At 48.3% G+C, this 13,472-nt stretch overlaps 1 protein-coding gene across 1 annotated transcript in view; it reads left to right on the top strand.

Moving 5' to 3' along the window:
* Nucleotides 1-2,820: 2,820 nt before the first annotated feature.
* The window catches only part of PSKH1 (protein serine kinase H1), a gene marked incomplete at its 3' end in the record, with an annotated part of 32,966 nt that continues 22,314 nt past the window's right edge, over nucleotides 2,821-13,472 (top strand). Inside the window, exons 1-2 of the mRNA XM_082489614.1 lie at nucleotides 2,821-2,848; nucleotides 4,028-5,059. Of these exons, the coding sequence (XP_082345740.1) occupies nucleotides 4,115-5,059 (945 nt within the window). The 5' untranslated portion in view covers nucleotides 2,821-2,848; nucleotides 4,028-4,114. The remainder of the gene's footprint in view (nucleotides 2,849-4,027; nucleotides 5,060-13,472) is intronic.

The raw sequence follows: 13,472 nt of genomic DNA, 5'->3' as shown, positions 1-13,472 counted from the left end.
GTCGTTCCTCCTGGGGCAGCGGTGTCACCGTGGCCACCCCTCAGAGGCGGGAGTGTGGGGAGCGGGAACACCGTGCCAGTCTGGGGGCCTCCTGCTCAGCCGGTGGGGCTGAGGGGGTCCTGGGACCCACAGGGCTGAGGGGGGTCCTGGAGTCTGTGGGGCTGAGGGGGTCTCAGGGCCCTGTGGGGTTGAGGGAGAGTCTGGGGCCTGGGGGGGATCCTGGGGCCCATCTTGCTGAGGGGGCTTCTGGGGTCCATGGGGCTTAGGGGGTCCCAGGGCCCTGTGGGGCTCATGGGAATCCTGGGGTCTATGGGGCTTAGGGGGTTCTGGGGCTCTGTGGGGCTGAGAGGCTGTCAGGGCCCATGGGGGCTCGCAGGGCCCGTATTGCTGAGGGGATCCCGGGGCCCATGGGGGCTGCCGGGCCTGTGGGGCTGAGGGGGGTCCCGAGGTCCGTGGGGCTGAGGGGGGCCGAGCTCTGTGAGGCTGAGGGGATGCCGCGTGCGTGGGTGCTCCCGGGCCCGCGGGGCTGAGGGAAACCCGGCGGCAGGGCGAGCGCTGGGGCTGTTATTCTCGGCGGGCCCGGCAGGGGGCGGTAGAGCGCGGAGCGGCGGAAGAACACCCCCGCCCCTCCTCGACCCCGCCCACCGCCGCCTCCGCCAATCACCGGGCGGGGTGGCCTCGGGCTTCCCCGGCGCTCGGGGATGACGTCAAGAGGCGGCGCCGAGCCGCGGGGCCGGAGCGGGCCGAGGTGAGTCCGGGTTCGGCCGCCGCTCGGGGCCGCCCGCTCCGCTCTGGGGGGGGGCGGGCAGTCTCGGCTCCCGTCGGCCCTCCCTCTTCCTCCTTCTCCCCGGCTCCCGGGCGTTGGCGGCTGGGCCCCGCGGCGCGGTAGCGGTGCGACCCGGGAGGGCGCGACGGGCCCCGGCGCCTCAGCCCTGCCGCTGCCCGGGGCCGCGGGTACGGGCGGGCCCCGGGGCGTCCCCTCACCGGGTCGGGGAGGGTGTGGGGGCTTCCCAGGCCTGCAGCCGAGCCTACCGCGGGCGGGACGAGCTACCGGCCCGGCCCTGGGTCCTCTCCCTGGGAAGGACGGGGGAAAAATGGCCTAGTTCGGGATAAGTTATGGAAAACAATCAGAGTTTTGGAAATCCCAGTTGGTTTGACCGATTCTGGCCGGCTACCGGCTCCAGCACAGCTGTCCAGAGTGCCCCAGCAGCCCCAGCCCCGGGTTTCCCCTCAGAAACCCACCGAAGGCTTACACTGGCAGCCAGGGGACTGGTAACGCCGGGTTTGTGTCAGGCAATAAGATGCACTTTTTTAGTAAAACTAAAGGTAAGGTATTTTCAGGCCTTTTCCCCCACATTATGCTATGTTGACATAGGTGTGATTTGAAGGTTGCTGTGTGTGAGCATTTCTTAGTGCAGTTGAGAGCTGGTATCTTCAAATTTCCTTATTGGCATCTTACAGAAAAGCAAAATTAAATAGCTTCAAGTCGTGAGGTATTTAATTGGTGGTGGAAGGCCGGCTAGGCCTCAGGTGGGTTACTCAGGTGGCTGACGCCCCTTATCCAGGGGGACACCCTCAGGTATGAAACCATTCAGGCCCTGATATTTTCAGAGAGGTGGAGGATGCTTCTGAACCAGCAGGAGTTGAGGTGTTGCCCAGCAGAGGCACGAGATGCAACACGCTGGTTGTCCAAGGAGAGAAGCAGGTAGACGTTGAAGCATAAACCCCATGTTCCTTCTCGCCCCTTGCAACCGCAGCTCAGGTGTGCTGTCTCCTTTCAAAGAGTTTGGCACCTGCTGAGTATGTGATTTGCTACTCAGAGGGGGCTTGTAATGCCCTGTTTCTCTGCTGTGTTAGTTCCTTCTGCCAAACTCTTGGTGATTATTAACCAGGAGTGTTTCCACCTGCTCTGATGTGAAGTTTTTGGTTGCTGGCCGTGGCGTGCAGCTCTGAGGTTCTGTAGGCTTCACTGAGACTCTTCCATGTATGAGGAAGAGCCACTGATATTCTGTTAGTTGATGCCTGATCTCAGTTAACATTATTAGTGGATTTATTTATATATGACGTTTTCAAGCTCAGTTTTTGACCCTTCTCGTTGGTTTTGTTGACGGGTGGGATGTTTTACACAAGCGCTTCTCTGCGTGTGGCATTACTCTGCAATAACCTTGTTTCCGGGTGCTCTCATTTCATTTATCTGTTAATCGAGTATGCTTTAATGTACAATAATGCTGGGGAAAACTGTCCTTGTCAGGCTTATTCAGGTATAGCTATGGTATTTTATTTATGTCTTTGGCGTAGTACTTTAATCTGAATGAACACCTAAGTACAGGACAGTCCTTGCTGAAATTCTTGCTGGAATCACCATCTCTGGAGATATTTAAAAAATGGGTAGATGTGGTGCTGAGGGACATGATTTAGTGGTGGTTTTGTCAGTGCTAGGTTGATGGTTGGACTTGGTGATCTTAAAGTCCCTTCCAACCTAGACAATTCTATGAATCAAATGTCAGTTAAGCTTTCCATTAAGTTGGTTTTTATTTCTACTGCTTGCACCCTAGTGTAGCCATGTTTGTGCACGGTTGGTGTGCTTGGCTTCGCAGTACTGCCAGGAGGACTTGGGTGAGAAATTACTTTTTTGATGTCTGATTTTAAAATTGAATTGTAACTAAAGCCTTGGTTTCTTTCCAGATTGGATGTAGAGTCTAAACTTCTTCTGGGTGTCCCTCTCAAACTTGTCTTGTTTCTCCAGGTAATTCTCTTGCCGGAAGATCAGCCAGGGTTCCTGTTCTGTTGTTCGCGCTGAGTAGTTGCTTGGAGAGGTGGTGGATGAGTGAAGATACGTTCGGTGATGGTAAGCTGTATGATTACATTTCAAGGCTAACGGCTTTTCCGTAGCCTTCTGTGGAGGCTCAAGGCACCATATTGATGGGCTCTGAGCCAAAGAGTGGAAATTTAAAACCGCTTGGCTAACTGCCAGAGCGCATGCAGGCAGTTCTGCTATCTCCTAGCCAGTCATACTGTTTTAATCAGCACCTAAAGACTTGCTGAAGTGCAGCTGATTTGGTTCTGCTGGAATACGGTGTGATGAGCAGGACCTCCCTTTGCTCTAGTCTGGAGCAGCTGGTAGAAATTCCACTTCCTACACCCCAGCTCCATATGGAAAACCAGACGTGCCACTTGGTACTTGAAGATACAAAAGAAAGCAAAGCTGAGTCAGGATGTTAAAATATGTCAAAGCCTATCTTGATTTCTTAGGGTTTGGAGAACAACAGAATTGCCAGAAAAGCTGCGATAAGAGCTGGATAAGGGCTCCCTTTTTGCAGGGGATGCAGTGAGTTAATTGGTAATTAAAGTGCATCTTAAAACCAGTGTGCCTCTGTCTCCATGTTCCCTGCCTTCTGTGCGGTTTCATTGGTCCCCAGGAGCTCATTAGTGAGAAGTTTAATACACCGGTACAACTTCAATATAAAGAATATCTTAGGAAGGTCTATTAAATGAAGAAGTTGCTGAGATGCTTCGTGGAGTTTCTGGCGAGAAATTTCAAAACTATAAGATTGGGAGTGGCCGCTGTCTTACGAAGTTGAGCAGATCAAATAAAATTGAGGAAAATACTCAACTCTTTCCTTAATATCATTTTTACTAAGCAATTTGTGCTGGACGTCCAGAGGTCTCTTCCAACCTCAGCCATTCTGTGGCTCTGTGATTTAGTGCTCAGCTGGGAGCATTAAACAAACTATGCTTAATAAAAAGGGATACTGTCTGATTTCCACAGATATCTGTTCTGACCGTGGCTGTGTTTTTATAGGCATTATCTTCACTAGGTTGTGGTGAAAGCAGTGAAGAACTGTGCGTGCTCTGTAGTATAGTATAGTGAAAATCCCAAATTCTTAGTTTGCGGTAGCGTGGCTCTGTTAAGACCTGAACCGCTTGTTTTTGGGTTTTGTTGTTTTTTTTTTTTTTTTTTTCTCCCCGTTTGAAACCTTGCTACACTGATTCCTATTTATTTGTTTCTTTTCGTTCTTTTCCTAAGGTTCAAATGTGGGAATTGCCCCGAATGTGGTTGCTGCTGATGCTGCCCTGGGAAAATGCCTTGATAGGGAATTAACACCATTCAGTGATGGGCTGTGGGACCAGCAAAGTGCTTCCCGAGCCCCCCAAAGATGTGCAGCTAGACCTGGTTAAAAAAGTCGAGCCTTACACAGGCCACAATGACATATACAAGCATTTCATCAAAGATGACTGTGGGACTGTCATCAAAGCTGGCTCTCCCTCACCTCCGCGTCACGCTAACCCCTATCCTGGGAACCACCTGCCTGCCCACGTGGGCCAGCCTGAACCCCGCAAGAACAAAGTGGCTAAATACCGTGCCAAATTTGACCCCCGAGTGACAGCCAAATATGACATTAAAGCCCTGATTGGGAGGGGGAGTTTTAGCCGCGTTGTCCGGGTGGAGCACAAAGCTACCAAGCAGCCCTACGCAATCAAGATGATAGAGACCAAATACCGGGAGGGGAGGGAAGTGTGCGAGTCGGAGCTTAGTGTGCTACGGCGGGTTCGGCACACCAATATCATCCAGCTTATTGAGGTGTTTGAGACCCAGGACCGTGTGTACATGGTGATGGAATTGGCGACCGGAGGAGAACTGTTTGATCGAATCATCGCTAAAGGTTCCTTCACGGAGCGAGACGCTACGCGTGTGCTGCAGATGGTGTTAGATGGGGTGAAGTACTTGCATACGCTGGGTATAACGCACCGGGACTTAAAACCAGAGAATCTGTTGTACTACCATCCGGGAACAGACTCCAAAATCATGATTACGGATTTTGGACTGGCAAGTGCTCGGAAGAAGGGAGATGACTGCCTGATGAAAACCACGTGTGGGACCCCGGAGTACATCGCTCCCGAGATCCTGGTCAGGAAGCCGTACACGAACTCTGTGGACATGTGGGCGCTGGGTGTTATCTCGTACATTCTCCTGAGCGGCACTATGCCCTTTGAAGATGACAACCGCACCCGCTTATATCGGCAGATCTTGAAAGGAAAATACAGTTACTCAGGCGAGGTGAGTGTGGCAAAGGCTACGGTGAGGGAAAGTTGAACAAGAAGCTCTCCCGTAGGTGGGTCTCTGCGATGACCAGAAGTTGGCTGTCATGTGCAGGGTGGTAACGTTACCAGGGTTAAATCCCACCCCCCGCCCCCACTATTCTGGCTTTTAAAATCCTTTCCTGTTTTCTGTCTGCTTTCAAAACTGCTTCCAGTGCAGCATAGTGAGCTCCTTTAAAAAAATATGTATCTAAAGACAGAATAGGTCTCTTCCTGTAGAACAGAACCGGAGGGAACCGACAGAACCGGGATGCTTGCGGGTTTCTAGCTGGGGAGACCTCAGCTGTGGTAAGCTGCTGTTTGAAGCTTCACTGTTGAAACTCCTCCCAGGGGGAGTGTTTGAAATGTAGCGTATACGTCCCTAGGCTGACTTCTGGTACAAATCCAAGCGTGGTCTGCAAAACACCTTTGCTGAAAGACAAGGTTATGGCAGGCAAAGGGGCACTTCCTCCTTAGATCTGGAGATGTGAGCGTTTCTGAAATTGGTCTCTGTTGCCTCCGAGCTTAATATGTGACAAAATCGAGGGTTGAAGGATAGTTTTCCTGGATAACTATGGAAAGAAGAACCGCGGGGGATAGATTTTAGGCAGGCGATGGGTGCCCCATCCCTCCCGGAGTCCCATCGCTCTGTCGAACGGCCGGGTGTCCGGCTGACACAGCTCCTGCTGACCACCTTCTGGTCATGGTGGGAGATGTTGATTGCCAGCGCAGTTGCCAAGTGTAGTCACCACCTCACTAAGGATCATGCTTAGAGATAAGAGGGGTTATCTGGATTTGCAAGTTGCATTTCTGCCTATATCCATCGCTGGAAATACTAAATAATGAAGCTTTTATAACCTCCTCCTTTAGTAAGAGAGGAGGGCGTTTAGATTCCTGAACGCTGGGACTTTGTGAGATGAAGCCCACTGGGAAAACGTTCGTGAGTGGCTAAGCTTATGATTCTGAAATGACAGTAAAATAACTGTCAAAAGAGCAGGATAAATTAATGATTGTTCTTGTATTTTTAGGTGTGACAGGTACGTTGGCATTTTAATGATGGATGGAAGGAGTCTAACATCTTAGATTAATATTCTTAAAAACTTGCTTTAGGATTGTGTTTAAAAAAGAAGAATAATCATTCTCTGAAGGGGTTTCAGAGGTGTCAGTAAGTCTTTTCTTCTTTAAAGTTGTCAGGCCAGCTTGTGTTAATAGTCGGAATATCCAGGTTAAATGAATCTGAGGAATATTGGCATCTGCATAGGAGGCCACTGAGGAGCGTCCGGATTTGACAGCTTTGTGAATCTTTTTATTCTTCCTGTGAACGTTCCTCAGAAGATCTCCTGGTGCACAGAGGAGACACAAATGTGACGAGCTGTAAACCCCCAAATTTAGCACTTTCTGGACCAAGCGTGTTACTTCCTTTAGAAATTGCAGTACTCGATTAGTTTCTTGCCAAAAGTATTCTATCAGCTGCTTCCCTGAACTCCAAGCTTCAGCTGACTTTGGCAGCCTTCGCTTCTTTTGTTAATTTGCTGCCTTAATATGATTTGTTGACCAGTTGCAGAGTTTTCAGAATGCAGTCAGGTTATCCTAATGCAGAAATAGATTAATTACCAGCAGTGTGTAACATCTGCTGGGTCACGCTGAAAGGCGATGCCCCGTTACTTAGTTTGCCTTCTAACCAGTGGTAGTAAGTAGGTTAGAAATTATTTTTCTCAAGAGAAAAGGCCAGTTCACTCCGTTTGTTGTGTAGCAGGACTCATTTCAAGTGCGCGCACCTCCTCATAGTTTCTCATTCCAGCAGTAGGTAGGTGCTGGCTTGGCTCAGCTTGGATTTTGGCCTCTAGACAGCAGATTTTAGAGCTTTTAGAAAGCCAATTCATTGGCCAAACTCAGGTTTGGTCCTTTTTAGCTTGCTCCATTGGCCATTCATTCTTCTCCTCCCCTTCAACTTCTTTTATTTTGAAGAAGTGGTGTAGTAGGGGTGTTTTTGTTGTGGCTTTTTATTTTTTTTTTTTTTTTTTTGGTGAAAGCTACCCTTCTCTACGCTACTTCTAATATTTGAGACGGGGTGATATGTGAGCACCGTGGCTTTGTGTCTTGGCATAAAAAGGTCTCTCTGGTTGTTCCCTACTCCTTCCTGTAGGGTTTCTGGTACTGTATTTGTTTCTTCAACACCTCTGAGCATTTGGCCGATGATGTAGAGTGGTCCACTGTGACTCCAAGAGGTTTCCTGAGTGTTAACAGCTGACTTGGGGATGTCATGGTGTATATATAATTTAGTCCATTCCCTCTAATGTCTCCACCCCTCGGTGCATGAGTATTTACTGACATTGAATTTTGTGACTGTCCCTCAACTTTGTCAATTGCTATTTTTTGCATTTTTGCAGATTTGTTACTGAAGTTTAACATGCTGTCCAGGACAGGTTCTGCCCGTTATTGTGAAATGTGGTAATTCTGGAGTCGTAGAAGCAAGTGGTGGGCTAGAGGTTTGACACCCAATAAATGGTGCTGGTGGTACTGAGCTGTTGAGGTTATAAACAAAGCTGAGGGAGTAGGGAGAGACCGCATGATAAATTGACTGATGTTTGGGGCGGACAGACTTGAAGTGGTCCTATGGGAAGACGGGCGGTCTGAATTTTCTGTAAATGGTGGTGGGTGCTGGAGGTGATGCTTGCCCTTCAGAAGAAACAATTTGAAGTTAAACGCTTCTAAACGTCATCCTGATACTTGTGATCAGAAGCCAATTGATATTAGGAATTAGCGTTACTATTGCAGGTGTCCTTGCTGTGCCATGCCTGTCATCCACCTGCACTTGAATGTTGAGTGCAGTTCTGTTTCCCCCTGAAAAATTATTAAATTTGGATTTAGACAGAATTAAAAAGCACGTGAAGAAGGGCAGCGTGAATAATCAAAGGTATGGGCTGGCTTCCCTTTGAAGACCGAGTCAACAGACTAGGGCCCTTCCTCCAAAAAAAAAATTAATGTTTGAGGGAGGCCTCTGACCAAACAGTACAGCCATAGGGAGAGTGAGGAGAGAACAACTGGTTTGAGCGGTCCCTGGGGTAATTTAATTTTATGTCCTCTGGTCCTTGCGTCAGAACTGAATTATTTTGAGAAATTTTGTGACTTCATTGCGACTAGGGCCACTGGGTGCTTGTAGGTTGTATACGCAACGGTAGCACGTGTGCCACCGAGAAAGCATTAGACTATATATTTTGAAGGTGTCAGTGCACAAGCCTGAAGCGTTTTACTTGTTATCCCACCACAAATCTCATACTTCAGGAGGCTGTTACGGATACTGTGTGTGACATGAGTGGTTGTTTTGGAAAGCCGTAAATGTTTTACCGCTTGGAAAGCAAATATGTGTCGGCCAATAGCCTGTATATTTTGCCCAGATGTTTTCTGTTCTTTCAGAGCCAGGGAAAATGGATGCTTTAATTTACCAGTGTAATTAAGCCTATACCCCTAAATTGCAGGCGTGTTTGACTGCAGCCGAGTATTGGCAGGAGAGGCAGTAACAGAGTGCCCACTCTGTGAATAAATTCTAGGTGGAAACAAAGCAAGCCAGAGATTTAGAGGTGTCTGGCATGTTTCCCACAACCTTGCCAGCTTTCTTAAAGCCGTCTTCTGGACTTTTAAACGCTTCCAAATTTCCAGTGTTCACAGAAAATTGCTTTTCTTTTTTTTGTGTTACACCGGAAGAAGCGGGGAAGGTGTCAGAAATGAGGCTGTTGATAAGTTCATCAGACTAATGGAAACGGCAGGAGCCATAAGTCCTGGTTTATTTGGAACAAGAATGAGCAGAATACTTGACTGTGTTGCAGAAAGTGTCTCTCTCGGAGGTGCAGAAGCAGAGATTTAAAGGGAAGGACTGCTTTTCTTCTCTGTAATGTGAACTTTGAAGATGTGAAATGGAAGAGGAAATGTTAAAAGAAGCCTGCGAAGTAAAGTGCCCAGAGCTTGACAGCTTGTGCTGCGCAGCTGGGACAGGTTTCAGCAGGGAAGGAGGGAGCCGTCTTCCGAACTGTATTGCCGTACCATGTCACGCAGCAGCAGTGCTGCCAGTTTGCCGGGAATTGGTGCCGAGTCCCACTTTTTGAAAGGTCTGGCCTCAAAACCTGGTCAGAGAGGACAAAGCTGTATTGAGAGAGGAATAAAAGCCAAGATGCACGCTGATCTGAGAAGTAGCTCCATCTTCTTGAAAAACAAGTGAGCTCGTGTCCAGCTAATGTAATTTCTTTCTGACAGGGACCCTCTTACCACCGCTCTCCTGTGCCTGGAGTGTGAGGTCTGTTTGAAGAGGCTATTAGCAGATCAATAGGAGAGGTGTCCATAATAGCTTATTCAGGTACTGCTGACATCACTGCTCTGGTTCTCTCTTGTATCTCCTTCTGTGCTTTCTGAACTGCTTGGAGTAATGGGTAGGGTGAGGAATGAAGAAAAGCTGGCTTTGTAAATTGGCTTTTTTTTTTTTTTTTTCCTGAGCATCTCCGAGTAAGGGCTACTTGGGCTATGGAGACTGCGTTTGATGTAGCCTGCTACAAAGTCATTCTCTTTCACTTCTTTTGTTAGAACTGACTAAAAAGAAAATCTGGCGACTTTTTTTTTTTATTGAAATCTTGAGGTTAAAACTGATTTCTGGGGATCTCTTTGTAGCTTAAAAAGTTGTCTGAGGAATAAAGCTGGAATTCCATTCACAGTTTCCTTTGAATTTGAAAGCGCAGAAATGAACATCGGACCATCGTTACCCTGCTAAGACAGGCTTGCTCTGGTTCTGTTTCAAAGCTTGTCCTTCTCTTGAATACCGATACTTTTATGTTGCTTAACGCACCTGGGAAACTTGCTGGAAGAAGTGGAAGATAATACGCGTTGTGGATAAATTGAGAAACTGAGCTGGGCTTTGTTCTGGTTTTGATACCTGATCTGGGCAAATAATTTCCCCTTGTGGTCTGTTTTCCTACTTATAAAACAGAATCAGCTTTTTGCGGGATGTTCACCATGGGTAAGGTTGGTGGGTGCCGGTGTGGGAACGTCTCTTCATCAGTTTAAAACCCAAAAACTTGTTCTAACTAATGGTGCTCGTGGATACACTGATCAATGCGGTGCAAGGAGAGACACGTTTGATCTGTGAAGGAAGCTGGGCATTGCAAACCTGTAGGAGACGTGCAGTGAGATGATCTGGTTTTGCGTGGCTTGCTTAGATTTTCCAGTGGTGTTTAATAAAGTCCCTCACCAAAGGCTCTCAAAGGAGCTTTGTGGCTGTAATGCGACAGTGGCCTTTCCATGGATCAGCGATTTGCTTAAGATAAGCATGAAGGTGAAATAAGTGGTCAGTTCCATGGGGAAGGAAAAAACAGTGAAGTTTGCTTTTGGGCAGAAGGGAACAGATCCTTCAATCAGGACAAAGATAACTAATGAAGCCACGTGGTTGTTGATGATACAGAATTCTTCAGGTGGTGAAAATTAGGGCTGCCGACCTCCTGGATGCAGGCTGCTGTGGACCATAGAAATTTGCCTGAATTAAAAGAGCAACTGGATGAAATCACGGAAGATAAATCTATGGAGAGAATGATATTAAAAAGTCCTAAGTATGGATAAAGAGGTCGCCAAGCCACAATCTTTTGCGGCTTGAGAGTATGGGAGGGTGTTAATTGCGACATAGGGACTGTTTTTTTGGGTTCTCCCTCTAGATCTGCTGTCGGCTGATGTTGGAGACACCAGACCAGACTGGCCAGATCTTTGATCTAGTAACCTTCGGTCCAGTTAGAGGTGCTAGTCTTTCCTTCTCTCGTTTCATCCCTCAGCTGGGGGGTCCACTCCTACGAGTTACTAAGCTGAGCAATAGGCAGCCTGCAGAGCAGATAGTACTCTGAGGTTGTGCGTGCAGCATTTGGGGCACCTACCTACGTGCTGGGGGTATTCGGTGGTCCCGTTGGACGTTGATGGCGTAAGTACCGCGCGTCCCGTGTGGTTTTGGCTTGTGGTTTGGAGGCAGCATTATCTCAACTGAGTTTGAGAATGGGAAATCAATCCCGAAGCTTATCAACTCCCACGGGCTAATTTTATTAATACTCCTCCTTTGGAAAGGCTACACATGTAAAAAGTGAGGAGGGTAAACATTTCCTATTAGATGGAAATACAACAAGGGAAAGTGTAGGGTCCTACATCTGGGCAGAAACAACCCCAGGTTCCAGTATAGGATGGGGAGCTACCTGTTAGAGAGCAGTGTAGAGGAAAGGGACCTGGGGGTCCTGGTGGACAGCAGGATGACCATGAGCCAGCACTGTGCCCTTGTGGCCAAGAAGGCCAATGGCATCCTGGGCTGTATTAGAAGGGGGGTGGTTAGCAGATCGAGAGAGGTCCTCCTTCCCCTCTACTCTGCCCTGGTGAGACCGCATCTGGAATATTGTGTCCAGTTCTGGGCCCCTCAGTTCAAGAAGGACAGAGAGCTGCTGGAGAGAGTCCAGCGTAGGGCAACTAAGATGATTAAGGGAGTGGAGCATCTCCCTTATGAGGAAAGACTGAGGGAGCTGGGTCTCTTTAGTTTGGAGAAGAGGAGACTGAGGGGTGATCTTATTAGCATTTATAAATATATAAAGGGGGAATGTCATGAGGATGGAGCCAGGCTTTTCTCAGTAGCAACCAATGATAGGACAAGGGGTAATGGATTCAAGCTGGAACACAAGAGGTTCCACTTAAATTTGAGAAGAAACTTCTTCTCAGTGAGGGTGACAGAGCACTGGAACAGGCTGCCCAGGGAGGTTGTGGAGTCTCCTTCTCTGGAGACATTCAAAACTCGCCTGGACGCCTTCCTGTGCAACCTCATCTAGGTGTTCCTGCTCCGACAGGGGGATTGGACTAGATGATCTTTTGAGGTCCCTTCCAATCCCTAGCATACTGTGATACTGTGAAATGTTCTTGAACTCTTTAATTACGACCCAGTGCTGGAGTTCCCCTGTAGGTAGGTGAAAAAGCAGGCAATGTATACAGACTAAGTGGTAATAGAAAGTGCATTTTGCAGATGAGAAAAGTAGCTTAACTTCCCTTTCTCCTGCAGAAATGTGTTGTGGTTGGTTGTTTTGGTGGTGGTGGTTTTTTTTTTTTTTTTTCCTTGGGAGAAATGAGTCTGTCTTGACATTATACATCTCTAAAGGAAAATGTGGCGAGAATTGCATTCTGCTTGTGACTCTGCCCTTCTCTTTTTGGTGACTCATTCAGGTTTGAACCTATCTAGTCATCCTCGTGCCCTTAATATGATGGCTTTATTCTTTGACAGCTCCCCTTGCCAGTTAGTTTTGCTGTTCAGGGTTTTGCTTACTGATTTTTCTTCCTGCTCCCAACAACATCCCAAGATGCTGTCTTCCCATTCTTCCCCTGTTGCGTCTACTGTCAGATGGGGAAGGGTGACAGCAGTTTTGGGGCTGGCTGTTAAAGCCCCATGCGTAAGTTTTTAAGCCATTCTTTCTGATCCCATGAGCGTGCGGTGCCTCTTCCCACTGACTTCATGTGGAATATAAGCCCGTCTGTAGTTTCAAAAACATGAGCGCCCTTCATGTGAAGGCGTGTTTAGAAACATGTCCCCTTCAAACTGAGGATTCTTGTTGGGTCCTCACCAAAGTCTAATTTTTAAGCCTTGCTCATCCTTCATTTAAAAACTGGCCTTTTCTCTCTATCTACACAGCAAACCCTTCAGCCAGGCTCTCAATGTATGTCAGAATCTTTGCAGCATCCCTTTCTCCTGACATGACATGTACGTTCTTGCTCGGTTAGGGTGAGGTCAAGGGAGGCGATTCTGCCCCTCTACTCCACTCTCGTGGAGTCCCCGACATAAGAAGGACATGGACTTGTTGGAGCATGTCCAGAGGAGGGCCACAAAGATGATCCGAGGGCTGGAGCACATCTCCTATGAGGACAGGCTGAGAGAGTTGGGGTTGTTCAGCCTGGAGAAGAGAAGGCTCTGGGGAGACCTCATTGCAGCCTTCCAGTAGCTAAAGGGGCTCCAGGAGAGCTGGGGAGGGACTTTTTACTGGGGCATGTAGTGATAGGAGGAGGGGGAATGGCTTCAAGCTGGGAGAAGGTAGATTTAGATTGAACATTAGGAAGAAGTTTTTCACTGTGAGGGTGGTGAGCCCCTGGCGCAGGTTGGCCAGAGAAGCTGTGGCTGCCCCATCCCTGGAGGTGTTCAAGGCCAGGTTGGACGGGGCTTGGAGCAATGTGGGCTGGTGGGAGGTGTCCCTGCCTGTGGCATGGGGGCTGGAACTCTATGATCTTCAAGGTCCCTTCCAACCTAAACCATTCTATGATTCTTTGTTCTTGCATATGCAGATCTCTGCTGCACTTTTTTTGTATAGCTTGTTTCCTTGGCCACGTCCCCCCCAGATTTCTTCTTC

The sequence above is a fragment of the Vanellus vanellus genome (assembly GCF_965231255.1).
Source record: "Vanellus vanellus genome assembly, chromosome: 12".
NCBI lineage: Eukaryota > Metazoa > Chordata > Aves > Charadriiformes > Charadriidae > Vanellus > Vanellus vanellus.
The sequence above is the reverse complement of the archived record's forward strand: the minus strand, read 5'-3'. Positions and strand labels throughout refer to the sequence as shown.